The sequence below is a fragment of the Coturnix japonica genome, chromosome 16, assembly GCF_054131305.1.
Source record: "Coturnix japonica strain WE chromosome 16, WE-NBRP24, whole genome shotgun sequence".
NCBI classification, from domain to species: Eukaryota; Metazoa; Chordata; class Aves; order Galliformes; family Phasianidae; genus Coturnix; species Coturnix japonica.
This window is the reverse complement of record NC_140678.1, coordinates 2,389,801-2,414,218: the sequence shown is the minus strand read 5'-3', so window position 1 is coordinate 2,414,218 and position 24,418 is coordinate 2,389,801. Positions and strand designations below refer to the sequence as shown.

Genomic DNA, 24,418 nt, shown 5'->3' with positions numbered 1-24,418 from the left:
GTGCAGCTGTTCAAAGGGACATCACGTCTCCTCCCCACCCCTCTGTGCCTGGGAAAGGCCATGGGATCCGTGCTCTGCTCCCTATGGACATCACTGCAATGAATCAGGGCTGTGTCCAGCACTGCCCCAGTCCCAGGGGATGAGGCAGAAGGGAACGACAGCCCCCGCTGTGTCCATATCCACATACAGAGCTGGGTGAGAGCGGCCCATAAAGACAACAAGGGGTTTATTTCGGAACAGGGTGTCGTACAGGCTGGTGTCATTATCTCCCAGCCCAGCAGTGACCTGCACAGCGAGCCAGCACACACAGCCACACAGCACGGAATATACAGGACAGGATGGCGATGAGGATGGCAATCTCACAGAGCAGGAGGATGGGGAGGAGGTTCATGTGCTGCTGCCTTTCATGGGGGGAGAAGCCTTGAGGAGCTGAGCAGGAGTGTGTGTGCTCGTCAAAGGCTTGTGCAGCAGGGCAGGAGGTGCAGTTGTTGGCTGAGCTGCCCTGGCACGTGTAGCAGGAGTGATGGCAGAGGATGCAGGTACGGGATGTGTGCGTGGTGCGGCCGTAGGAGCGGGGTGGGCAGTAGGACAAGCAGGAGCCTTGATGGGCATAGAAGGAGCCACTGCACTCTGTGAAGGGATGGGGGTGTGAGAGGGGATGTGGGACCACCTGGAGCTGAGAGCATCATCCCCTGCTGCCCCAGGGCATGGTGAGGGATGCTCTCACCTTTGCATGCTCCCTGTGCATCCTGCTTGGTGCACTCGCCCATGGTGGGGGCTGAGAAGTGCCTGGCCATCATGTCCTCATCTGTGCCATGTAGGTGCAGGATGAAGCTGGTCAGCACGCCTGGTGGTGGGAGGGAGAGGACACAGCACTGGGTGGTGTCCACATGTCCCCAACCCACATCCTTGCTGGTGGATGTGGGGCTGGAAGCTGTAGGGTCAGCAATGCCCTCTATAGGGCTGGGTGGGAGACCCCAAAGGGCAGCCCCCATAGAGACAGGGCTCTCACAGGGGCTGTGCACAGGGAGACAACAGTCAGATGGGATAGGGAGGGGAGGGAATGAAGCATTGTGTGGGTGGGTTCATCCCCCCCAGAGCCCACCTGTGTTGTAGGCATCACCCTTATTCTCCAGCATCAGCGTCCATGTCCCATTGGGGTCCTCATCCCAGAAATGTGTGGACATGAAGGTCCAGTCCTTGTATCCTTGCTGGCTGGTGTCATATGGGCTGCGGGCAGATATACGGGGGGCAGATATAAGGTGCAGACCAAAGGGGTTCTGCAGACCCCCCCAAGGCTGAGCATAACAGAGCACTGCTGGGACTCAGCACAGCCCTTACCGCACGGTCACCAGTGTGGATGTGGTCCCCATGGGGCTCCTCAGTGTGATCTGCAGGTCCCCCCTGCGGCTGTAGCTCAATGAGAGCTGCACCTGGACGTGCTCCAGTGAGAGGATGCTCCTGGTCGTCCCCGAGCAGGAGGAGGTGTCTGCAGGGATGGTGAGTTTGGAGCCGATGTTCCTGATGGGCACAAGAAGGGGTGAGAGCATCACCCCCAATTCACATCACCTCTAACCACAGCCAGAAGCCAACACTTGGGGTGCAGTGGAAGCAGCACAGCTTTGCTCCTGCATGAAGTCAGACCCTGGGGACCTCATTCCTTACCTGGGGGCATGGAGAGCTTTGATGGAACATCTCATCTGGGGCCGCGTTCCTGCCCACGCCTGGGCCAGCTCCACCAGCAGAGCCGCGTCCAGCAGCCCATAGCCATAATAGTGGCTCACTGGGATGTGGGATAAGGGGGCACGTGAGCCCCATTGCTTGGAGGGCTGGGTCTGCATGAAGCCAACAGCCACAGACTCACCCTTACGCCCAACCCCATTCACAGCCCAATCCTCTGCCTGCAGGTGAGCGGGTCGGGAGGCTCTGACCACCAGATGCTGCACGTCACGCCAGGTCAATGCTGGGCTGGGAGCAAGAGGGTGTTGGGGCAGAGGGCTCTGCAATGGGGGGAGCTCTGGGGGCAGCCCCCCGACACCTACTTGGCCTCCAAAGCGAGGGCAATCATCCCTGCAGCCAGTGGGGCTGAAGCAGAGCTGCCTGCGTGTCTGTCTGTGCAGTGATGGTGCAGATCAGTGGTCACCTGGGGAGGGCAATGGGGATGGGTTGTTGTGCCTTGTCCCTTGCTGGAGGATTCACCCTGGTCCCTCTATGGGACACACAGATGGAAGTGCCTCCTCCTGCCCAGGTTGGGGGGGTCACTCACAATCTGTGCTTGGCTGCTGACGCTGCTGCTGTAGGTGGTGGTGAGGGTGGAGGCGCAGGGTTCGCTGTAACGGGGCTGTCGGCCGCTGGCAAAGGCACTGCCCACTGTCAGCGTGTAGATGCTGTTGGTGTACCCATCGCAGTTGCAGTTGTCGTAATTGATGCCACCGTTGCCTGAGGCCCAGATGAAGATGGAACCGAGCCCCCCACGCCCCTGGGACAGGCAGGAGATGGGCTTGTCACCATCCAGCTCTATGCTGGAGAACCCAGAGCATCCCTGCACCAGCACCAGCAAGATACTGCTCCGATCCAGAGCCAGCAAACCTACATGGTATGAGTGCCGTGCTTACTTTTGTGATCCCATTGTGAAAGGCTTTCATGGCCAGCACACCCGGCCCATCCACGTGCCTCCCATCATCCAGAGGCCCCCAGCTGGCGCTGTAGATATGGATGTGCTGCGGCTGCAGGCTGAGGGACCGAGCCTCCACGATGTCTGTGATGGGACCATCCAGCATCCGCACACCTGGAGAGATGATTTGGCAGTGAGGGTCCTGCCAGCCCCCAGCCCTGCTCTGCAGCCATCAGCCACTGCTGGGTTACCACTCCTTCTTAACCCCTGTGCAGCTTTAACCCCACTTGGCCACCAAACCTGCAGCCAGTGGAGGCAGAGCCCTGCCCTGCTGCAAGTCTGCAGCACCCTCTAGTGCTGCACAAGCCTTAAGCTTCCCCTGGAGCAGCTGGGAAACCCTCAGGGCTTCAGATCCACCAAACACCACGCAGGGAGGGGAACACTGATGGTGTCCAAAGCATTGCTCTGAAGCCCCATGTCCTGCAGCTTTGCAGCACTGTGGGGTCAGCCCGAGGCTTGCAGCAGGAATTGCTCACCTCCAATCTTTGCATTGTATGCAATGCCTGCACCGCAGATCCCGTTGTTGGCTACGGCTGCTGCCTCTCCTGCACAGCGTGTCCCATGTCTAAGGGGCAGACACAGGAGATCCATCCTTGAAGGGGGGTGAGTGAGTGGGGTGGGCTGTGGGGGTTTCCATGCAGAACCAGAGGATTCAACTCACCTGTTCTCACCCCAGGTGTCGTACCTGGGCTGGGGGTCAGGGTCGTTGCTGTTGAAGTCATAACTCGCGAGGGGATCCTAATGCAACAAGGGCTACCAGTGGGACCAAAGCACGTTGCCAAGAGGCAGCCAGCCAGCACAGGGAGGTCCCTGCATGCCCACTGACTGCATTGGCCTCACCTGAACCTGCAGGGCTCATTTAAACCCACGCTGCTCTGAACTGATTAAGGTTCCCCTGTTCTCTTTGCTCTCTGAGCACGTGAGGCTTTACAAGCCCTACTTGCTTTGCAGCTTGCTGTAATTACATCTGACTATTCTGGGGGCTCAGCCGTACACAAGTTCTAACATTTCCTTGCTGTGAGAAACGATGGCAGAGAAGCAGAGCCCTTTGATCCCACCCCATATCCCAAGGGCTGCAGAGCTGCACCATCCCCTCCCAGCCCCTAAACTCAAAGCTCTGCCCAAGGGGGGAGCTTGGTTACGTAGTTAGCAGCCAGGTCAGGGTGATCCTTCTCAATTCCATCATCCAGGATGGACAGCACGACCCCTCGGCCGGTGAAGCCTTTGCTCCAAGCAGAGAGGATGTTGAGATCAGGGCTGATGTCGTTGTTCTGGACAAGGGATTGGGATGGATCAGTGCAGAGCAGCAGGTGGAGGACGTCCCCCAAGGAGCCTCCTGCTGCCTCATCACTGCTGGCATTAGTCCTGCTTATGCTCAGGGCAGGTGATTGAGGACATTGGGATTAGATGGGAGGGCAGCACCATCTCACCATGTACCACTGCTTGGGGAACCAGGGGTCTGTGGGCACCACGTTGATGCTCCTCTTGGCTCTGATCTTCACTGTTTGCTGCTCAAACCAAAGAACCTGGGTGGGAAGCAGCGTTGTTGGCACTACGTGTGTTCCCATAAGGGTGCCCTGGTCTAATGTGCAGCCCAGCCCCTACCTGTGGTTCCCTGCTCAGCCTCAGGCTCCAGCCCCAGTGCCTGCTCAGGGATGTCTGCCTGGAGCCACGGTGTTGGAAGTGATAGTAGGGCTCTCCATCCAGCACCTGCAGTGAGGGCTGAGCTCAGGGGGCTGCATGGAGATGGGCAGAAAGAAATGGGGGGGTGGGGGGGATGCCAGTTCAAAGTCTGCTGGGCTGCAGGGTGGGGAGGATGCTTTGGGATCATGGAGTGACTGTAGGGGCTGGGAGGGACTTCTAGAGGTCATTGAGTGCATTCCCCTGCCAAAGCAGGCTCCCTGCACCACGATGGTGCTGGAAAAGGGGCTGCTCTGCATGATGCACGGGCTCCCTCGCCTACCTATGCTTATAGCAGGTAGCTGTGCAGCCCTATAGGAACCCATATACCCCATACACAGCCCTACAGCGGGTCGGACCTCACCTGCCCCACGCAGAGCAGCCCGTACCGCTGTGCCAACAGCCCCGCATCCCTCTGCCCCTCCGCGACCAGCACAGCCCAGCTGCTCAGATAAACGCTGCTCGGAGCGTCGTGCGGACCCGCTGTGAGCCCCAAACCCACCCCCAGCCCCACACCCAATAACACCCCCAGCCCCCACGCCCCCCCTATGCCGTGCGGTGTCGCCATGCCCTGCGCTCTGCGTGCGTTACCATAGAGCTGGAGACGCCACCTGCCCGTCCCTCCCCGCTCCGCCCCGCACAGAACCGGGACCGCATAGGGCCGAGCGGGGCCCGCAGCCATGGGGACCGTCCAGCAGCGCCTGCAGCGCTTCCTCGACCGACCCGGACCGATCTCCGACCTCTTGGGCCGCCTGGAAGCCCGGACCGGTGTCCGCCGGTTTTACCTGGCTACAGGTGAGCCCGCAGCCCCACCGCGTGGACCCCTTCCCCTTTAGCCCCCTCCCCTTATTCCGGGTCCCCCTTCAGCCCCCTCCCCCTATTCCGGGTCCCCCTTCAGCCCCCTTCCCCTATTCCGGGTTCCCCTTCAGCCCCCTTCCCCTATTCCGTGTCCCCCCCCAGCCCCGTGCTGCGCTGACAGCCCCACACTGCCCACCCTGGGAAGAGGAGGAAGCTGCCCTGGGGAGCTGTTGGTTATTTAGGAGAGGAGGGGGTCCTCTTCCCCCCCTTCCCTCCCAGCCCCACATGGTGGGCTTCACAGAGCCCTGCCCTGCCCAGTGTTGCTCCCCACATCCCCCTGCCCTATGGAAGCCTGGCTGTAGTATGGAACCAACCCCCCCAACCCCCAGCAGGAGGGCAGAGGTCTGTTCGTTAACCAGCTGCTGTTTGTTCATTAACGAGAAACAAGTGATATCTCCCCACGGAGCCGATCCCGGCACCGTTTGACCCCCTCGGTGAGGCTGTCACCTCAACCTTGGCCATTTCTGTGCCTTGGCTGCGTTTATGACTTGCCATCTGCCTCCACGTTGCCATATGGAACCTCCTTGTGTGTGGGGGGGTCTGTGTTTCCCTGCTGTGCCCCCAGCCTGATTCCTGGCCCCATGGCTCCTATAGAGCTTTGGTTGCTCTGCTGGGAGCAGACACATGTTTGGAGCGCTGGTTCTGGGGCTCTGGTTGCACTTTGAGCTGTGGGTGACAGGGATAGAGCAGAGTTGTTGTTCCTGCAGCTCAGCTCCGGTGTCTGGAAAGGAGAAGCTGATGCTCAACAACAAATATCGGGTTTCTTCCTCCCTCCCCCCCCCACCCTGCAGCAATCCCTCAGCCCAGAAGGGGCTGCTCGGTATCTTATAAAGCAGCCACAGACCCAACAGCTGCCTCTATAAAGGGTAAAGGGCACCAAGGAGGAGGACAGCATCCCCTCTGTGCCACATCTGCTTGTGGATGGGGATAAACCTTTGCCAAGCTCCTCCATTCAGTGCTGCAGAGATGAGGCTTCATTGACCTCCTGTCCTGTATGGGAGGCAGAGATGGGGCTCTGGGGGTGGGAGCCTTGGAGCAGCTCCTCCACCAGCCTGATCAGGACCCATAGGGCACAGAATCCCTTCCTCCTCCTCCTGTGTTCACATTGTGGGTTTAGGACCCCGGGATGTGTCTCCTTCCTGCCCTCCTTCACACAAGGCTCCTCTGTGTTCAAAGCTGAGCCTCTCCTTTGTGTTTTGCTCTTACATAAATTTCTCCGGGGCTAAACTTAGCCTGTGCAATCCATTCTAAGGCTCTTTAGGGAATGAAACCCGGAGCTGCCTGAACCTGCCTGCTTATTTCCCTTGGAGGGGGAAGCTGTAACTGCTCCCACCAGCTGGGAACAGCGCCCAGCTCCCTTTGCAAAGCCCAGAGGTGCCCATATGAGCACAGAGCATGGAGCAGATCTGCTGCTGTGAGCAGCACAGGGATGAGCCCTGTGTCCTCTGTGCCCCTTCCCTCTGATTCACTGCCACAGACAGGCTAAGTCCCAGCTCTCTTGCCCTGCTGTAGGATAAGGTGCTTAAGCTGCTGCTAAGCAGGAGCTGAGACACCATTGGGGTGGCTGAACTCTTGGCTCTATCCTGCAGGCTCCCTGGCTTTCGTGGGGCTGTACCTGGTGTTTGGCTACGGTGCCTCATTGGTCTGCAACCTCATTGGCTTTGCCTACCCTGCATATGTCTCGTAAGTACTGACCCTACAGCTCTGGATGGTCACTCCTGAAACACTGGGGAGTTGTTATGGGGCTCATTGCCAGGCCTGGAGATATGGGAACAAACCAGTAATTGATGTCCTCCATCCCACAGCATCAAAGCCATCGAGAGCTCCAGCAAGGAGGATGACACCACGTGGCTCACATACTGGGTGGTGTACGGCGTCTTCAGCATAGCCGAGTTCTTCTCTGACATTTTCCTCTACTGGTTCCCCTTTTATTATGCTGGGAAGGTAACGACTTCATGGGGGCACAGGGGAGACCCCCCCCCTTGATGGCTGAGCTCTTGGGGTTCATGTATTGAGCTCTGGGGCTTCCTCTGGGCTCCTTGGGCATCCCAGTACAGCCAATACAATCCAGCTCTGCAGCATCTCTTCCCCTATAGTGCCTGTTCCTGGTGTGGTGCATGGCCCCAGTGTCCTGGAATGGCTCCCAAGTGCTTTATCACAGCATCATCCGACCCTGCTTCCTCAAACACCACCGTGCTGTGGACTCAGTGCTCAGCGACCTCAGCACCAAAGCACTGGATGCAGCCTCTGCCATCACTAGAGAAGGTAACGTGGGTCCAACCCTCATCATGGGGCAGCTCTCAGTGCCCCACACCCCTCCTGTATCCCACCCCCATCCCCACAGTGATGGCAGCCCGGCCCTTCTCTTTATCTTTCTTCTTCCTACGCCTCCTGGAGCAGTTCTACACACTCTGCTCAGCAGCAGAGCCCGGCTGGCTGCCCAAGTCACCCCGCAGCTCAGCGTGTCTGTATGTAACAGCCATATCCCATAGCCCAGGTCCTGCTCCTATAAGCCCCGGTCCTATAAGCCCCTCTCCTATAAGCCCCTCTCCTATAAGCCCCTTTCCTATAAGCCCCTCTCCTATAACCCCCTCTCCTATAAGCCCCTCTCCTATAACCCCCTCTCCTATAAGCCCTGCTCCTCCAGACCCCTTTGCTTTAGCCCACCCACTGTAGATATAGAGCAGGCTCTCCTCACCCCCCCCCCCCCCCCCCCTCCCCATCTCGGTGGTCTCAATGCAGGTCCCGACCCTCACCCTTCTCTCTTTCTATCCCGCAGCCGGGGCCGCCGTGAAGTTGGCACAGGAAGCGAAGAACAAATAAAGCACCTGGACAACGCCGGCCTCAACCCGTTCCCTGCTCCCCGGGCCCATCCGCGTCTCGGTTCCCCCCCACCTTTTTCCCCCCTCCCCAAAGTAAAGCTGTTCCCCATCCACTCCCGTCTGTCGCGGCGCCTTTAAGAGGGGGCGTGGCTTCGTGGTGGCGCGGTTGTGACGTCATTAGTGCGCGGGAGAAGGAGGGGCGCGCGCGCGGGAAGGTGGAGGTACGGCAACCGGGAGAGGGGGGAAGGGGGGGGGGTCTGTCTGTCCGTCTGGTTTCCTGGCGGGTGAGTGTCCGTCTGTCCCGGCTGTGAGCCCCCCCTACCCCCCCCCAGAGCCCCGCCATGAGCTCCAAGGCCAAACGGGTCCTGCCCACCCGCCCCGAGCCCCCCACCGTGGAGCAGCTCCTGGCCGACGTGCGGGGGGCGCCTCCGGCCGACCCCGTCCTCATGATCCCGGCTGAGCCCCCCCGGGACGGGCCCGCACCAGGTGAGCCCCACAGCGGCAGCATCAGCGGGTGGGAGGGCAAAGAGCACCGACCCCCCCCCTATTAAGCCCCCCGTACCCCCCTATACAGGGCAGGAGGACGGCGTGGATGAGCAGGAACGGCTTTACCGGCAGTGCCGAGGTTACGTGGAGATGAACCGACGGCTGCGGGAAGCTCGAGGGGAGCTGGCAAAGAAGCGAGATGAACTGCAGAGATCGGGCATGGCACTGGAGAGAGACATGGCCGAGATGAGGCACAAGGTGTTCTGAGGTCGGGATACAGCGTTGGGGTCTCACCTGGACCCCCCTACCCCTGTCTGCCTCCCAGTGCTCCCAATACACCCACAGCAGCACACAGCTCTGCTCCCTGCCGGCACCATGTCCACGCAGCACAGCTTCACCTATGACTTCTCCATCTGGTACTGCCCCGAGGATCACTCTGTTGCCTCCATCATCGCTGAGTTCTTAAGGACAAAAGGATTTCGGGGCTACTTGGAGCACTGGGACCAAGTGGCTGGGACCTCTATTGTGCTCAGCACCACTGAGGCCATCAGTGCCAGCAGGGTGGGCATCCTCCTGCTGTCCCCTACATCCCTGGGGGATACGTGGTGCCAACGTGTGTCCGAGTGGAACCTGCAGCACGTGGTGGAGCGTGGTGGCATCAGGCTGCTCCCCGTGTGCCTGGGGGTGAGGAAGGAGGAGCTGCCACCCTTCCTGCAGCACCTCACCCAGCTGCATTACCAGACCCCGTTCTTCTTTCAGAGGCTGCTGAGGAGCCTGGTGGCATCCCAAGCCCTGCCAGCAAAGTCAAGGAGAGCTGAGAGCTGAGGGGCAGCTTGGGATGGGGGGCTGGTGCCGCTGGTGGGGATTGGGACAGCACGATGGGATGGGACAGCACATGGGGCTGTGTTATCACAAACCTCAACACATCCTCAATAAAACCCTTATTAGGAAGCAGGTTGTGATATCTATGGTGGGGGGGTGCCTGTCCCTGTGTGTTGCTTGGAGCTGTTTCTCTGCGGTGTTATTTCACACCTGCAGACTCTCTGCTTCCCCCCTTCCTGTGTGCTGCGCGTCATCACAGCCCTCTGCCCCAGCTCTACAGCCCTGCAGCTCTTTGCACACAGCAGGACCAGCATGGAGAGGAGCACAGCGCTGGGGCTGCTGCTGCTGCTGGCTCTGCCCATCCCCGGGCTGGGTGAGCATTGCAGTGGGGCTGGGGGGCTCGATGGGGCCTCCATGTCACCACAGGGAGCAGCAGAGCATGGGGATACCCATCCCCACTCCTCAGCAGTGGCTGTGGGATGGGCTCCCCCTCCTCTGGCAGCACGGTCACATCTGTACATCATCGGGGGACATGAGGCCAAGCCCCACTCTCGGCCCTATATGGTATCAGTGCAGTCCAAGGGGGTGCACGCCTGCGGAGGAGCCCTGCTGAACTCACGTTGGGTGCTGACAGCCGCACACTGCATCCCACAGGGGTGAGCATCCCATCCCATAACCCATCCCATAACCCATCCCATAACCCATCCCATAACCCATCCCATAACCCATCCAATAACCCATCCCATAACCCATCCCATAACCCATCCCATAACCCATCCCATAACCCAACCCACAACCCATCCCATAACCCATCCCACAACCCATCCCACAACCCATCCCATAACCCATCCCATCCCACAACCCATCCCACAACCCATCCCACAACCCATCCCACAACCCATCCCATAACCCATCCCATCCCATAACCCATCCCATAACCCATCCCATCCCATAACCCATCCCATAACCCATCCCATCCCACAACCCATCCCATAACCCATCCCATCCCACAACCCATCCCACAACCCATCCCACAACCCATCCCACAACCCATCCCACAACCCATCCCACAACCCATCCCACAACCCATCCCACAACCCATCCCACAACCCATCCCACAACCCATCCCACAACCCATCCCACAACCCATCCCACAACCCATCCCATAACCCATCCCATAACCCATCCCACAACCCATCCCACAACCCATCCCACAACCCATCCCATAACCCATCCCACAACCCATCCCATAACCCATCCCATAACCCATCCCATAACCCATCCCATAACCCATCCCATCCCACAACCCATCCCATAACCCATCCCATCCCACAACCCATCCCACAACCCATCCCATAACCCATCCCATAACCCATCCCACAACCCATCCCACCCCCTTCTGGGCTGAGGTTTAAAGGGTCACCATGTGGATGCTCGCTGTGCTCTGCAGTGCCGACCCCTCCAGGATGACGGTGGTTGTGGGGCTGCACCGGCTGCGGGAGCACAGGGGCACCCAGAGCTTCTCCATCCGCAATGCTTGTCCCCACCCCGACTACAACGAGGATACGTTGGAGAATGACCTCCTCCTGCTGCAGGTGGGGATGGTCGGTGCCGGGAAGTGTCACCAATGGGGCCGGGTGACATTTCCTTTCACACCTCCATCGCTTTAACACTTGGGTGTCATCTCACCCGGGTAATATCAGCCCAGCTCCCACCCCCGGCGATATGACGGGTTATGGGGTGATGATATGGGGTTAAGGGTCTTAACGCTGCTCCTCACCGCCTACAGCTGGAAGGGAAAGTGAAGAGCAACAAAAAGCATCGACCCATCGCGCTGATGCGACGGGAGCCGGCGCTGGGCACCGCGTGCAGCCTGGCAGGGTGGGGTGGGCGATGGGGGCGGCTGGTGGATGCGCTGCAGGAGCTGGAGGTGACTGTGCTGGATGCGAGGATGTGCAACAACAGCCGCTTCTGGGACGGGGGTCTCGCACCCACCATGATCTGCTTCCAGGGCCATGGCCGCGGGGAAGCCCCCACCAAGGTGAGGAGCTGGAGGGGGGTGTGGAAATGGGGAGGGGGCTGCTTTGTGCCAGGCTGTGCCAACGCTATCGCTGCCATAGGGTGATTCCGGGGGTCCCCTGGTGTGCGGGCGCCCACCGAGAGTAGCGGGCGTTATGTCCTTCAGCGGCCCCGACCCCACCGACCGCTTGAAGCCCCCAGTGGCCACGTCGGCAGTGAAGCACCACGCGTGGATCCGGCGCACGCTGCGACGTGGCTGCGTGGCAACCCCAGCTGTTCACATCGGTTTGTTGTTTAGGTTTTAATACTGTCCATAGTCCTATAATAACATCCTTAGTACATACATACAGCAACGTGGGGATGGGACGCCATAAACCCAGTGGGATTCCCACACGGGTGGGGAACGAAGCCGACGGTCACACACAGGGCAGACGGTGGCAGCGGGGCTGGGATGGTGGCACTGACACCCCGGGGTCACAACCACGTGCGTGGGGTGATGCTGGCATCCTGCACGTGGGTCCTGCTCTGGTTTATGGCCATCAGGAGGGGGCATGGTGTCCACAAGGGGCTGCGGCCCTATTTCTTGATCTATATATGCAACCCTGTGTCCTCTACTTGTCCTCATTGCCCCCCTTGTCCATCCCTGAGGGCACCCATAGGGCACCTGGGGGTGTTGGTCCCAGGGGGGCCCATAGATCAGCCCACCCAAAGGCATGGAGGAGGGACTGGGGGACATAGGGGTGGCTGGGGAGCATCCAGGTGGGGCTGGGGGACACTCTGGGCCCACCCTGGGGTGCACAGGCCCAGCTGGCAGCAGGAACCACCTCGTGCTTGTGGGCGTAATCCAGTCCTGGATGGACCCGTGTCCACGCTGTGTGGGCACCTCACTGCCAGCCATGCTGGGGGCTGTGTGCTGCAGGGGGGGGGCCCAGACCCTTCCCTTGGGATCGGGCACCCCAAAGCCACCTCTGCACCCTGTGTCCTCCCCAGGGCAGCCCACAGCTCAGTGACACAGCATCCAGGATCCCAATGAGCACCCAGCCCTGAGAAGCACCAGAGCAGCCCCCTGTGAGCACCACGGCCAGGAGCAGCACAGATAGAACCCAGCCCGGCCCCCCACCACATGGGGTCCCTCCTTGCTTCACTCTGGCTCCGTATCCCCGAGGGGAGGTGACCCCATCCCTACAATAAAGGCTCTGCGATGCCTGGCAGTGCCGTGCCGGTGCATGAGCTGAAGCGTGCGGCGCGAGCCTGGCGTTAAGGCTTTGCTTGTTGTGTTTCTGGGTTGTGGGCTCACAGCCCCATAGAGATAGAGCATAGAGCTCTCCCCATAGAGCTTCAGTGCCCCCCCCCCCCCCAGGGGGACACCCCTCGGCACTGAGAAGCTGCAGGGATCAGTCCCAAGCTGTGGGGCTTCGCTCTTCAGCACAGGAACCTTTGGAGCCGCGTTGGAATAAACCCCATCTTGATTGGGGTGGTTGGGGAGGGGTCCCGGCCACGTCTCCATCCCCACGGGCAGGGGTTGGGGTCCGTCGGGGTCCGGCCGTGGCAGCCGCTCACGCCTGGATCTTCTCCACTGCTTTATCAGCCACTGCCGGCACCGCCATGGGGCTGGGGACGTAGTTGAAGGGGGTGACACGGGCAGCGCGGCTGGGGGAGCTGTGCCGGCTGGTTGGGAAGGTCCCGGCCGGCGCTTCGTGCCCGAAGGAGATGGGCAGGGGGGCTTTAGTTGGAGCTGGGGCTTCACCATCACGCCTTGGGGTCTCCATTGTAGGCGAGGTGCTGGAGTTGGTCTTGGTGGTGGCGAAGTCCTCGGTCTGCACCACGGCATCGCTGGTTTTCCTAAGACCGGGGGGAGGATGCTCCTCGTTGTTGCTGAGCAGCGGCAGAGCGGTGGAGGGCAGCGTGCTCTGCAGGATGTGGGGGATGTCCTCATCGCGGATACGCCGCCAGGTGCCTTTCATCATCGCTATCGGTGTTTTCTCCTCCGCAGCATCACCGTTTTTCCGCCGCCGTGCCGATGCCTCGGAACAAGCGGAGAGGACGGACGAAGGGCTGCCGGTGCGGCGCTGCACGCTGATGTTGGGCGATGAGGAATAACGTTTGAACGGCTCCGGGACGGCCGACTTCACCGGCAGCCGGGACGGGCTCTCGGAGCTGGTCCTGCGGGGGGGTTTGGATGCAGGGGGGGCTTTGCAGCCGGGCTGAGCCCTGGGGATGAGCGGACGCGATGTGGGCGATGCCGGTTTGGCCGCTTTCAGCTCCTCGCAGCGGGACGAGCAGAGGAAGACGGTGGGGAGGGCGGCCCGGCTGCGCTGCGGGGACGCACCTCGGGGCAACGATGTGGCCGGGGTGGTAGAGCCGAGCTCGGCTCGGTGCCGCAGCAGGAGGCTGGAGGATTCCTTGATGAACGTGAGCTGCCGCAGGAAACCCGAGCGATCCGAGTCGCTGCCGCTGGAACGAGTGGATGACATCCGCACCAGGTTGAGCCGGCTGCTCCCCGATCCCCCCGGCGTGCTGCCCTTCGCTTTGCCGCTGCCCTCCTGCTCCTCCAGCACCGGCATGGCAGCTCGCACCGGCAGCACCTTCCTGCTGGGCTTCTGCATGAACGGGATCCGGACGGGTGATTTCTGTGTCTTGTGCTGCCGTGGGGCCGGGGATTTGGGGGTCGTAGGCTTGGCCGAGGGGCCGGGAGGGGATGGGGGGCTGGTCGCCTTGGCCGTCTGCACGGGGCTCTGCTTGGAGAGCTGCGAGGGTGACGGCAGCTTCTTGGGTACGTGCTGCGAGGGCGTGGAGGTGCGGGACGAGCCCGAGGACGGCGGCCCCTTGGCGATGCGGGCAGGGGGCGTCGTGCTGCGCTTGGGTAGAGCCAGGTCCGCCCCCTCGGGTGGCTTCCCCAGGCGGTGCAGGCTGCGGGATCGCTGCTGGCTCAGCGATAGATTCTTGGGCGCCGGAGGTTTGGCCATGGGGGATTTCTTTGGGGTGGAGCGAGGGCTGGGCGCGTCCTTGGCCAAGCTGGGCATGTAGATGACGGTCCTGCCGCGGAAAACCACCGGCAGGTTGGGAACGGGCTTGTTCGGTGCCGGGCTCCTCTCTGCCCTCGTATTGCCAGCAGGACGAGCGCTCGGTGCCTTCTTCCCCTCCGGGCGGCTCTTTGCACGATCCCTCCTCTCTGCCTCCCGTCCGGCCGCGCTTCCAGAGCGCTTCTTCTCCGTCCTGTCCAAGGAGAGCTGCAAAGTGGAGCCGACCGAGAGCCCCGAGACGAAGGAGAGGATGGAGTCAGACTCGGACGAAGGCTCCCGCGACAGCGACGCCGCAGCCTGGTGCAGCCAAGTGACGATGGAGTTGGCTCCCTCCTGGATCGCCTCCCACTCCACGCTGTCCAGGTCGGAGCCTCCATCAGAGCCCAGATCCTCGGAGCGATGCCTGCCCTCTGCCGTGCGCTCCCTCCCGGCGCTGCCCTTCAGCTTCTGCTTCCTCTCCGCCGTCCTCCGCCTCGTTGAGGGCCGCCGGCGTTTGGGCATAGCAGAACCGATGCATTTCTGCAGCAGATCGTCCTCCGAATTGGGGCTGGGGGAGCGGCCCTGCGCCTGCCGGGGGGCTGAACCACGCTGCTCCCCCTCGCCGGGGTTGCCGTCGCTCAGGGAGCTCATGGAGGAGCTCAGCGAGTAGCACGGCGGCGTCTCATCGGCAATGAGGTTGTGCTGCAGTTTGCCCTTCGCTTTACCCTTCGATTCGGGCTCCTTCCTGGGCACGGAGCCCCCGCAGCGCTCCCTCCGCATCACCCGGCCGGGCTGCGCTCCAACACCGGGCACCTCCCTGCCCACCCCGGGCTCGTCCGAGTCGTGCTCGTAGAAGCAATACACGGCCTCCTCGGTCGGCGTGGTGTGACACAGCGACTGGAAGGCCGCCCCCTCCTCCCTCACACCATCCTTCCTCGCAGGCAGACTGCAGGGCCGTGTCCCGGGGCTGCCGCTCCTCCCCACCTCTGCTTCTATGCCGGCTGTGGGTTGTCCCCGCTTCCCCTCTGCAGCTCTGCCCGGTGGTACGGGGCTGTCCCGGCTGGATCCCACCCTTCCCCTGCAGGCTGAGCTGGGTCGGGTGGGGGCTGTGCTGCCCATTGCTGATCTCCGTGCCGGCGATGCCGCAGCGCCCATTTCCCGTCTCCTCCCCGCACCACGGGGGGGCTCAGCCTCGTCCTTTGGGCCACGCAGGGTCTCATCGCTCAGCGAGGCGGCGCTGGAGAAATTAACGGGGGTCCCATCGGCCGAATCGGTGCAGGAATCATCGTCCCTATAGAGCTCCCGGGCGGTGGCACGGAGATGCTTGGGGACAGCGGTGTGTGCGGGTACCAGCATATAGACTGGGACGTGGACCGGTTTCTTGGTGTGAGGGTGCAGAACCTGCCCGGAGAGCAGCGAGCTCTTCACCTTGCGGAAGCGTGATGGCATAGCAGAGCTAATACACTCCTTTAGGATCTCGATGTCATCATCAGAGCTGGGCTCTGCCCGACGCCGGCCCTCCAGGAGCTGCTCCTCCTGCTCCTCCCTCTCCTCGTGTGCTGCAAAGTTCAGGCTGTTCTTCTCTGGGAAGGTGGGCATCAGCTTCAGCTCCACGTCCTTCTGCACATAGTGCTCATGCAGCGGCAGAGCGCTCAGGCTGGAGGCACAAGAGAAGTTCTCGTTGGGTTTCTCCACTGTGAAATAAACCATGGAATCCAGATCTTGGGGCAGCTGGAAGCGCTCCTTGAAGTCGGTGATCTCCATGAACTTCTTGACGTTGTTCTCCCATTGGATGTTGAATTGACTGGTTTCCTTTTCAGGTTGACAACCCAGCTCAAAGAGAGGCGTCTTGCTGCGGCTGGGTGGCATGGTCTGCCCGGGGCTGTCGGGCAGCTCGCTGGGGCTGACGGTGCCGCTGATCATCTCACTGCATGGGTCACTCTGGATGGAGCTGGCGATGGACGGGCTCTCAAAGCTGCCCAGGGAGCTGACGGAGCTGCAGCGGCTCATCACCAATGGTGTCTCCTGGATGTAGTTCTCTGATGAGCTGGAGGGAGTGTGGTCCTCCTGGCGGGAGGGGGATGCATCCCGGAGGAAGAGCTTGTCCCGTTTGGGGAAGGGGATGGTGATGGGCTGCGAGATCCCCACCGCTGTCGTTGGACCCATCTCTGCCTTCTCCTTCTCATTCCTCATATCCTCAGCTTCCCCATCCCCTTCGTCCATCTCCAGGATCTCCAATGAGGAGTCACTGTCCAGGTCGTTCTCGCTGTGGCTCTGCCCATCCAGCACGTTGTCAGCTGAGGAGAGGGAGGAGAGGGAGCTGCAGCGGGAGAAGCAGATGGGGGTGTCCTCCACCGAGTATTTCTGCACCGACTCCTGCTCAGCCGTGGCCATGGGTTGGGCTGGCAGCTTCTCAGGGATCTTGCTGAGGCCGTCAGCTGTCTGCAGGAGGGCTGGGGGCAGCCAGGCTTGCTTCCTTCCCAGCAGTGATGGATGATGGCTGATGGCTGTGCTGCTCTTTGCCAGGCTTCCAAGCAGGGGCACATGTTGGTATGAGGGTGAGAGCTTGATGGTGTGCACCTGTGGGTCGGTGGGCAGCTTCCCACCCATCTCCTTCTTCCTCCCAGTCTCCAGCGCTTTAGGACTGGGGAAGGTCACCACTTTCCTGCCCCTCTCTGGCACCTCTCTCTGCTCTGGTTTATCCGGCTCAGCCCTGAGCACAGGAGGGTCAGGTTTGGTGCTCAGGATGCTCTTAAGGTCGAGCCTGCTGGGCCGCTTCTGGTAGCGCTGCAGCTCATCCCTGTAGTCAAATGGGGCCCTGGTGCAGGGCTTCATGTGCTCCTTGGGGCAATAGCCATCGCTGGTGCTGCCGCTGTTGAGGCTGTCAGTGGACAGGCTGGTGTACGCCGTCTTCAGCCGCAGCAGCGCCCGTGCCCGGCTCAGCCCCTCACGTCTGGCAGAGCCCCCAGTGTCTGAAAGACGACACGGGGAGCAGGAGTGGGCACGGACCTCGGGGGGCTCCTCAGGGCCGTACTGCCAGTCCAGGCCGTGGTCCTCCGAGCTGAGGCTGAAGCTGTCGTCCGAGGACGTGTGCATGGTGGAGATGTCCTCCACCAGCTTGTCGATCTTGGCCACCGTGCTGGAGATCTTGTTGGCCAGCTTCTCAGCAGCCAGGGATACATCGTCCTCGGGCAGTGGCGGCTTCTTGGGCTCCGCTGCCTTTCCACCATCATCCTTCTCCGGCTCCGGGCACCGTCTCTGTGCCAGAGCCCGGGGCAGCGCCTGGCCCTGCAGGAAGGAGGAGCCCAGGAACATGGAGAGGACGGAGGCACTGGCTGTTTCCACCCCAGTGGAGATGTTGGGCACCTCATCATCATCAAAGCAGCCTGAATCGGAGGCGTAATCCTTCACCAGGCTCTCCATGTGCCGCAGCGGCTTCTTGGCGCTCTGGCTCTTTAGGCTCTGCTTCTCCATGGTGTCAAAGGTCTCAGCCAAGTGCTTGGCATCCAGCTCAGCCTCCAGCGCCTTCTGCTTGCGCATGTACAGAGATGGCATACAGGAACCAGGTGAAACAACGGCTGTATCCTTGTACTTGGGGGGCCGGTTGGTCAGCAGGTTGCGGAGCGCAGCCGCACTGCCCATTGCAATCATTTTATGCTTGGAATGAATGAGGTTACGCAGCATGCTGACAGCCCCCAGGTCCCACAGCAGCTCCTGGTCGCGGGGGCTGCGGGCAGACAGGTTCCAAAGCGTTCCACAAGCATTGCTGACAATGGTGAGGCTGTGAGAGCGGAGGTGCTGCAGCAACGTCTGCAGGCAGTTGTGATCCCGGAGCACCTGCCTATAGGATGGGAAGGGGAGAGTAGGATGGGATGGGATGGGGAGGTCCAGCCATCAGCACAACATGTGCCTCCCCAGCCCCACCATGTGCCCCCCAGCCCCACCATGTGCCCCCCAGCCCCACTACGTGCCCCCCAGCCCCACCATGTGCCCCCCAGCCCCACCTGTAGTCCTCCCGCGTGGCAATGAGGCTGGAGACGTTGCGCAGGATGCCGCCGCCGCTCTCAATGATGGCCAGCGAGTTGCTCTGGCACTTGTAGGTGAGGGTGCTCACCAGGAAGCCCAGGGCTCCCTCCACGCCACAGATGGCGGCTTTGTTCTCTGTGCTGTGTGCTGACAGGTTCCAGAGCGCGCTCAGGACACTCTTCAGTGTGGACTCCTGTATGGGGAGGGGGGTCAGACCCAGCCATGCTGCAGAGCCCACCCCCACCTGCCCCAGCTCTCACCTTGGCAGCATGCAGGGCGCACTGTGTCAGCCCCGCCACGCTGCCCACCTCCCGCAGCACCTTCTTGCTGTTGATGTCGGCTCTCCATGAGAGGTTCCTTAAGATGCTCGAGACCACCTGGGTGAGCACACAGGTATGTGGGCATGGGACCATCCCCATAACAGCCACCATCCCCATGATGGGCACCATCCCTGCACCCATCCATCCCAGCAGCACCCACCTGGTGCAGCTCCTCACTGTCGGATCCCAGCTGGGCCACAATAGCTTCCATGCAGCCCCGGCGTGAGCACAGCGTTGCCTGCAGGGAGACACACACGTGCTGACCCCCGTGCTGCCCTGGTTTTGTTCCCTGCCACCCCCCCAGCCCTGCAGACCTTGTTGACCACATCCCCAAAGGTGAGGTTGGTGAGGGCCATCCCTGCATAACGCCGCAGCGCCAGGTTCAGGGGATCACTCGTCATCTTGTGCATCTCATAATCCACCTGCAGCAGCTCAGCCACAGCCTGCAGCCCACCTATGGGATGAGATGGGGTTACAACAACCAGGCCCCATTGGGCATCCACTCCCCAGCACTGCTGCTCTCGCCCCATCCCAGCCCTTACCGAGCTCATTCATGGCACGCCGATACTCCTCATCGAATGAGAGCTTCATGATGGCACAGGTGGCCTGGCAGATCTGGGGCTCGATGGGCACCGGAGCTGTGGGGACAATGGGGAGAGATGGGGCTGCTTGGGGGGCCTGGCACACAATGACAGCATCACCACCTCCTCCAGCACACACTGACACACACACCTCTGCCCATGCGTGCAGCACAGTCTCGCACACACACACACACCACCCTGCACACCACCCCCCTCCCTATCCAGCCCTGCACAGCCCCATACCAGCGCTGCCCTCGGGCCCTTTGCCCCCATCCCTGCTCTGCATCTGCAGCCAGTCCCAGCAGGTCTCCGAGTAGGAGCGGATCTGCTCCAGCACATGCAGCACCCGCATCTCCTTCTTGGCCTGCCCCTCGTCGGGCTGTGAGAAGACAATGTTGTGCAGCGCAGCGTTGGCACGCATGCGAGCATCCTTAGCACTGCTGGGGCTCTCGGGGGGGCCCGGCTCGTGGTCGGAGTCGTGCAGGATCTGGATGAGCAGTGGGAGGCAGCCCGACTTGCGCATGGCCAAGCAGCTCTCCTGTGAGCTGGACATGGCCAGCAGCGTGCGTGACATGTCGTCCTTGTCCCTTGTGGCCAACATGGACAGCAGCCAGAAGACCACCTCCACCTGTGGGGGGGGGGGCATCAGGATTAGGCATCACCATGACCCCCCCCTCGCCCCCTAAGCCCTGCTTGGTGCAGCTGCCCCTCACCTTGCTGCTGCCTCCATCCTCAGGGTGCGTGGGGACGTCCATGCTGCTGTCCTCCTCTGAGCCTGGCAGCTTTGCACTGAGCTGGGGAGCACACAGGGGGGTTGGGGGGGGGGGGCTGTTGGTGCCCCCTCCCTGCAGACTGGCTGCTTTCAGGGCCTGAATGGGGCTGGGTGGGGGGGGGGGGGACATGTGGGGCACGACAGCGCTGGAGGGATGGGGTGATGTAGGGCCAGGGGGGATGGAGGAGCAGGGATGGGGGTGGGGGGCTGTGGGGGTGGCGGTGCTCTCCCCTCTGTCTCTCCCATTGGCAGATGCAGTGGGAGCTCCTGCTGCTCGCCATGGCCTACTTCTCATCTCCATAGCAACTGCCCATTTCACGGTGCCCAGACACACAAAGCCACGGCTGTGACTTCTCAGGCGGGTGATGGGGACGGGGACATTGGCAGGGGGGGGTTGTGCCCTGTCCCTTCCTCACCTCCTTGTGACCCTGCCCAGCCCCAGCCCTGTTACCTGCGGCTCCGCTGGCTGCACTTTGTCCTGAGCCTCCATCAGCTCCTTGTCGATCTGCTCCAGCCTGGATGCCCGAATCTATGTATGAGAACTGGGTGTCAATGAGAGCTGGGACCCCCCTGGGACCCCCTGGCCATGGGGGGGGGAGGGGGGGGGGGTGTGTGATGTAGGGGTATAAGTGGGCATTGCCCCCTCCCCAACCTGTGCCCGCTGCACCATCTCATCCGCCGTCCCAAAGCGCTCCTCCATCAGCGCTCGGATGTGCTGAGCCTCAAACTGCAGCTGCTGCCGGATGAGATCCATCTGCATGGAGAACTGCAGGGAGGAGAAGGAGGAGAGCACAGGGCTGGGTGAGCTGAGATGTAGCCAGGACCCCCCCCCCCCTGCACCCCATGGGTCCCCACTCACTGTCTCCACATGGGGCAGCTCCTCCAGGCGCTTGGACAGGCTCTGTAGCTGTGCATAGTACCAAACCTTCTCCTTCTCTTCCTTCTCAATCTCCCCCAGTAAGAAACACCTGTGGGGGCACAGCCCTGCTCAGCACAGCCCTGTTTAGCACAGCCCTATATGGGACCAGCCCTATTATCCCCCCCTACTCACCTCTCCCTGTCCAGCTCCTCCAGCATCCGCAATGTGGCCCTGCCAACGTCCCCATTGCTGTCCCCATGGGGTGTGCCATGTTGGGGGCTGTCCTCCCCGACCCCCACTGCCACCTCGGGGAACTTGAGGCTGTAGAGGCTGCTGACATCCATCTGCAGAGCTGGGGATGGGGATGGCAATGGGTGAATGGCAGGCTCAATGCATGGCCCCACATCCCTGGGCACCCCCCCAAATGTGGCACCCACCTTTCAGCTGCTCCAGCACCTCCGTCTGCCCCGAGGACACCATCACCCTCGCCTCCTGCTCCAGCTTCCCCTGCAGGTGCTTCAGCACTTCCTATATACACACACATAAGGGGGTCAGCCACCACCTCCCTTAGCACACAGCCCCCCCTCCTTGTGCCCCCATCTCACCTTCATGTCCGAGGTCTCATTCTCCAGCTTGGAGAGGTGCTGGGAGTTGTCCTGCAGCTCACGTCGGAGGTGGCTGTTCTCCCTGCGCAGCGCCTCCACCTGCCGCACCAACTGCTCGTATGAAGCAGCTCCGGACATCTTCAGCTCCTCCAGGGCCTGGGGGGGGTTAAAGGGGGGTTAAAGGGGGTGGGAGGGGCGTTGGGTTGGGGGTATTCCCAGCATCCAGCCCTGGGATGGAGATGGTCGTTGTTATGGGGGTCCGCAAAGGGACGGACCCTCAATGGCAGCACCGCGCTGCCTTTGTGTCGCTTTTGTCTGCGGTTTCTCTGACATTCCTCTGCTTTGTTCCCACCCGCGGCACCGCCAACACCGGGTCCAAATGCAGACCCCCACCCAGACCTGATTTAAGCCCCCCCCCCCACTCTGGATCCATCCATGTCCCCTTCCCCATATAGGGACCCCCCCCCCCCCCCCCAAACCACCGCCTGCCCCTCCCACCTGATGGCACATGAGGCTCTGGGGGGGGGATACAGACAGGGATGGGGGGGACACAGACAGGGATGGGGTGGGGACACAGGGATGGGGGTCTCTGTGCCCCCCCACTCATTGCTCCGGTGCTGGCACTGAGCACGATGGCCCCAGTGCTGCCTCCATCGGATCCACGTGTGTGTGCACGAGTGCGTGTGCAATGGGTGTGCACACTCACCCCCCCCCCCCATGGACACACAGTGGGGACGTTGTGCGCCTGGGGCAGCGGTTGGGATCGATCCCCACCCTTTGGCTTTTTCCACCCCACAGCCGCGGTTCTCCCACACCCCATAGGGCCCTTTTATCCCCCCCCCGGGGCAATGCCATTCCCAACCCCCCCTCTACACACCCCAAGCACTGCAGACCCCAGAGCCCACCCCACAGCGAGACAAAGACCCCCATAGGGCAACACCCCCCCCTCATATGGCACAGAGGGGTGGCAGAAAACCCCATAGGACCCCATAGGAAGGGGATGACCCTCAAGGGGTGTTGGATATGGGGCTGTGGGGTGAGAAGGAACGCAGGGTATGGGATGTAGGAGGTGGCTGTAGGGATGGGGGGGGGGGGTGGGATGTGGGGGGAGGGATGCGGAACATGGGGATGCAGGAGGAACAATGGCGGCTGTAGGGATTGCAAAGGATGTGGGGTGGGGGGGTGATGGATGAGGGGCGTAAGATGAGGGATAGGATAAGGGATGAGGGATGAAATAGAGGGATGTGGGCTGCAGGATGCGGGCCCAGCACAGCCTCCTGTTACTATGGCAATGGGATATGGGGGGGGGGGATGGGGGGGTTCTGTGGGGTGAGGTCACTATGTGGGATCTCCCCAGCTTCTGCCCCATTCTTATTATGGGGGGGGTGTATCTGGGGATGCTGGGGGGGGGTTTAACTCTGAACTGAATGCAGCGGCTGCAGCAGAGCTGCAGATCTGCAGCCAGTGGGGAGGGGCTGCAGGCAGCACCTGCAGTTGTGAAGCAGCAGAATATGGTGGGGAGGGGGCCGGGCTGTGATGGCCCCCAAACAGCCACGTCCCATTGGACCCAATGCTGCGCTGTGACCCCAGCATCACACACAGGCTCCAATCTATGGGGCTGTGCTCCCAGTGGGGCACCCCATTGCGATGCTCAGGGTCTGCAGGGACCTGGTTGTGCCCCCCCATGTTCAGTGCTGGGCAGAATTCAGGCAGCAAAAGGCACTGCAGGATCATTGCACTGCATTGCAACCCATTGCACTGCATTGCAACCCACTGCACTGCACTGCACTGCTGACTGCAGCACTGCCTGCATTGCTCACTGCACCACGCAGCCCCGGCAGAACCAAGCAGGGCCATGGGGGGGGACCCCACACCCCACATATACCCCCATATATACCCCACATATCACACACAGCTCCCTGCAGCCCTATAGCAGCACATGGGGGGGGGCAGCAGCCACAGCTGAGCCCCACCGGCTGCGGCTCACGGCCCCCCCAGGGACGTTAACCAAACCCGGCTGTTGTCCCCATCTCCTCTGACCGACACGGCTGCGAGCACAGCCCAGGGGACCCCCGACCACAGCAAACCTTCACACCCCCCCCCACCCACCACCTACAGCCCCCCTCCCCATTTCCACACCCAGCACACAGACCCCCCACCCCCCTTGCACACACAGCACAGACAAAAGCCGAGTTCTACGGACCCCCACCCACCATAAGGACCTCAATGTGTGGACCCCCCCCCATACAAGGTGGGGATGCGGGGGGGGGGGGGGCTGCGATGCGGATCGGGGTGATGGCTGGCATTGGAGGGGGGAGGGACCCCACCGACCCCCCCCCATTGCCACCTCCCACCCTCTGGGCTCTGAATGGGGACGATCCGCTCGGTGCCCCCCCCCCCGCATTGTCCCCGCTTTGTCCCCCAACCCGCCCCACCCGGGACACCCCAAAGGGGATGGAGCCGCAGAGATGGAGGGTTGGGGGGGTCCGGGGGGGGCAGCAGGTGCGACCCTACCTCATCCCCGGCCGAGGGGGCGGCGGCGCGCAGCAGGGCGAGCAATCCGCGCAGCCCCATCCAGCCGCATCCCGGCCCCGCGTCGCCGCGGATGCGCCTCCCCCGCGCCCCCCCCCGGGCCGGGATCCAACAACCGAACCGCCGCCGTTAGAGGGCAGCAAACGGGAGGGAAGAGACGAGACGACCCCCACCCCCAACCCCCATCCAACACCATAGAACACAGCGGGTTGGAGGCTGGGGGGGCTCCATCCCCACCCCGGGGTCCACAGACCCTTTAAGGGGCGACCCCCGGCTCCCTTGGGTTGCAACGACGAAACGACTGAACCTCCTCCCATTGAAGCCAATAGAAGCTCAAAGCCTTTGTCATCCCATATTTAG

The 24,418-nt window shown here is 61.9% G+C and overlaps 6 protein-coding genes across 8 annotated transcripts; 4 read left to right on the top strand and 2 right to left on the bottom strand.

Annotated features, from left to right (window-relative positions):
• Positions 1 to 209: 209 nt before the first annotated feature.
• Positions 210 to 5,065, bottom strand: PCSK4 (proprotein convertase subtilisin/kexin type 4). 2 transcript variants are annotated; one of them, XM_032440999.2, is made up of 15 exons: positions 4,719 to 5,036; positions 4,280 to 4,384; positions 4,105 to 4,200; positions 3,817 to 3,945; positions 3,336 to 3,412; positions 3,151 to 3,239; positions 2,616 to 2,788; positions 2,267 to 2,479; positions 2,043 to 2,143; positions 1,865 to 1,968; positions 1,666 to 1,783; positions 1,342 to 1,521; positions 1,106 to 1,230; positions 728 to 847; positions 210 to 630 (listed from the first exon to the last, which is right to left on the bottom strand). In XM_032440999.2, exons 1-15 carry the CDS (start codon positions 5,034 to 5,036, stop codon positions 263 to 265), a joined length of 2,316 nt encoding a protein of 771 aa, XP_032296890.2. In that variant the 3' UTR covers positions 210 to 262. The 2 variants fall into 2 exon arrangements, with proteins under 2 accessions (XP_032296890.2, XP_032296892.2); XM_032441001.2 differs by having other exon boundaries at positions 1,666 to 1,968; positions 4,946 to 5,065.
• On the top strand, positions 4,992 to 8,147 carry REEP6 (receptor accessory protein 6). 2 transcript variants are annotated; one of them, XM_015886382.3, is made up of 5 exons: positions 4,992 to 5,149; positions 6,802 to 6,895; positions 7,018 to 7,156; positions 7,309 to 7,477; positions 7,992 to 8,147. In XM_015886382.3, the coding sequence occupies exons 1-5, from the start codon at positions 5,035 to 5,037 to the stop codon at positions 8,033 to 8,035; spliced, it is 561 nt and encodes a 186-aa protein (XP_015741868.1). In that variant the 5' UTR covers positions 4,992 to 5,034; the 3' UTR covers positions 8,036 to 8,147. The 2 variants fall into 2 exon arrangements, with proteins under 2 accessions (XP_015741868.1, XP_032296895.1); XM_032441004.2 differs by lacking the exon at positions 7,992 to 8,147 and adding an exon at positions 7,613 to 7,719.
• A 66-nt stretch (positions 8,148 to 8,213) lies between these two features.
• C16H19orf25 (chromosome 16 C19orf25 homolog) lies at positions 8,214 to 9,471 on the top strand. Its single transcript, XM_015886386.3, has 3 exons — positions 8,214 to 8,255; positions 8,367 to 8,520; positions 8,609 to 9,471. Exons 2-3 carry the CDS (start codon positions 8,376 to 8,378, stop codon positions 8,785 to 8,787), a joined length of 324 nt encoding a protein of 107 aa, XP_015741872.1. The 5' UTR covers positions 8,214 to 8,255; positions 8,367 to 8,375; the 3' UTR covers positions 8,788 to 9,471.
• Positions 8,896 to 9,345, top strand: LOC146758158 (toll/interleukin-1 receptor domain-containing adapter protein-like). The gene has a single exon (XM_085517951.1). It carries the CDS (start codon positions 8,896 to 8,898, stop codon positions 9,343 to 9,345), a length of 450 nt encoding a protein of 149 aa, XP_085374077.1.
• Positions 9,472 to 9,505: 34 nt separating the features above from the next.
• On the top strand, positions 9,506 to 12,610 carry LOC107325485 (granzyme M-like). Its single transcript, XM_015886391.3, has 5 exons — positions 9,506 to 9,998; positions 10,793 to 10,937; positions 11,132 to 11,383; positions 11,463 to 11,646; positions 12,352 to 12,610. The coding sequence occupies exons 1-5, from the start codon at positions 9,655 to 9,657 to the stop codon at positions 12,369 to 12,371; spliced, it is 945 nt and encodes a 314-aa protein (XP_015741877.2). The 5' UTR covers positions 9,506 to 9,654; the 3' UTR covers positions 12,372 to 12,610.
• APC2 (APC regulator of Wnt signaling pathway 2) lies at positions 11,648 to 24,158 on the bottom strand. The gene is made up of 15 exons (XM_015886257.3): positions 24,041 to 24,158; positions 21,527 to 21,682; positions 21,359 to 21,449; positions 21,114 to 21,273; positions 20,922 to 21,030; positions 20,715 to 20,828; positions 20,514 to 20,591; positions 20,004 to 20,084; positions 19,534 to 19,918; positions 19,252 to 19,347; positions 19,024 to 19,163; positions 18,870 to 18,947; positions 18,650 to 18,766; positions 18,368 to 18,582; positions 11,648 to 18,204 (listed from the first exon to the last, which is right to left on the bottom strand). The coding sequence occupies exons 1-15, from the start codon at positions 24,098 to 24,100 to the stop codon at positions 12,918 to 12,920; spliced, it is 7,167 nt and encodes a 2,388-aa protein (XP_015741743.2). The 5' UTR covers positions 24,101 to 24,158; the 3' UTR covers positions 11,648 to 12,917.
• Positions 24,159 to 24,418: the final 260 nt, after the last annotated feature.

Excerpts from the sequence above, each read along its gene's own strand:
- PCSK4 (XM_032440999.2), bottom strand. The coding sequence starts at position 5,036 with ATGGCTGCGGGCCCCGCTCGGCCCTATGCGGTCCCGGTTCTGTGCGGG. Across the intron at positions 1,969-2,042 it reads GCCCTCGCTTTGGAGGCCAA|CCCAGCATTGACCTGGCGTG; the intron begins GTAGGTGTCGGG and ends TCTTGCTCCCAG. Across the intron at positions 631-727 it reads TGCACAGGGAGCATGCAAAG|AGTGCAGTGGCTCCTTCTAT; the intron begins GTGAGAGCATCC and ends ATCCCTTCACAG.
- LOC146758158 (XM_085517951.1), top strand. The coding sequence starts at position 8,896 with ATGTCCACGCAGCACAGCTTCACCTATGACTTCTCCATCTGGTACTGC.
- C16H19orf25 (XM_015886386.3), top strand. The coding sequence starts at position 8,376 with ATGAGCTCCAAGGCCAAACGGGTCCTGCCCACCCGCCCCGAGCCCCCC. Across the intron at positions 8,521-8,608 it reads CCGGGACGGGCCCGCACCAG|GGCAGGAGGACGGCGTGGAT; the intron begins GTGAGCCCCACA and ends CCCCCTATACAG.
- LOC107325485 (XM_015886391.3), top strand. The coding sequence starts at position 9,655 with ATGGAGAGGAGCACAGCGCTGGGGCTGCTGCTGCTGCTGGCTCTGCCC. Across the intron at positions 9,999-10,792 it reads GCACACTGCATCCCACAGGG|TGCCGACCCCTCCAGGATGA; the intron begins GTGAGCATCCCA and ends TGTGCTCTGCAG. Across the intron at positions 11,647-12,351 it reads AACCCCAGCTGTTCACATCG|GGCAGCCCACAGCTCAGTGA; the intron begins GTTTGTTGTTTA and ends TGTCCTCCCCAG.
- APC2 (XM_015886257.3), bottom strand. The coding sequence starts at position 24,100 with ATGGGGCTGCGCGGATTGCTCGCCCTGCTGCGCGCCGCCGCCCCCTCG. Across the intron at positions 19,348-19,533 it reads AGGGCCCGAGGGCAGCGCTG|CTCCGGTGCCCATCGAGCCC; the intron begins GTATGGGGCTGT and ends TTGTCCCCACAG. Across the intron at positions 18,205-18,367 it reads GCCACGCGGGAGGACTACAG|GCAGGTGCTCCGGGATCACA; the intron begins GTGGGGCTGGGG and ends CCCATCCTATAG.
- REEP6 (XM_032441004.2), top strand. The coding sequence starts at position 5,035 with ATGGGGACCGTCCAGCAGCGCCTGCAGCGCTTCCTCGACCGACCCGGA. Across the intron at positions 5,150-6,801 it reads CCGGTTTTACCTGGCTACAG|GCTCCCTGGCTTTCGTGGGG; the intron begins GTGAGCCCGCAG and ends TCTATCCTGCAG. Across the intron at positions 7,157-7,308 it reads CCTTTTATTATGCTGGGAAG|TGCCTGTTCCTGGTGTGGTG; the intron begins GTAACGACTTCA and ends CTTCCCCTATAG.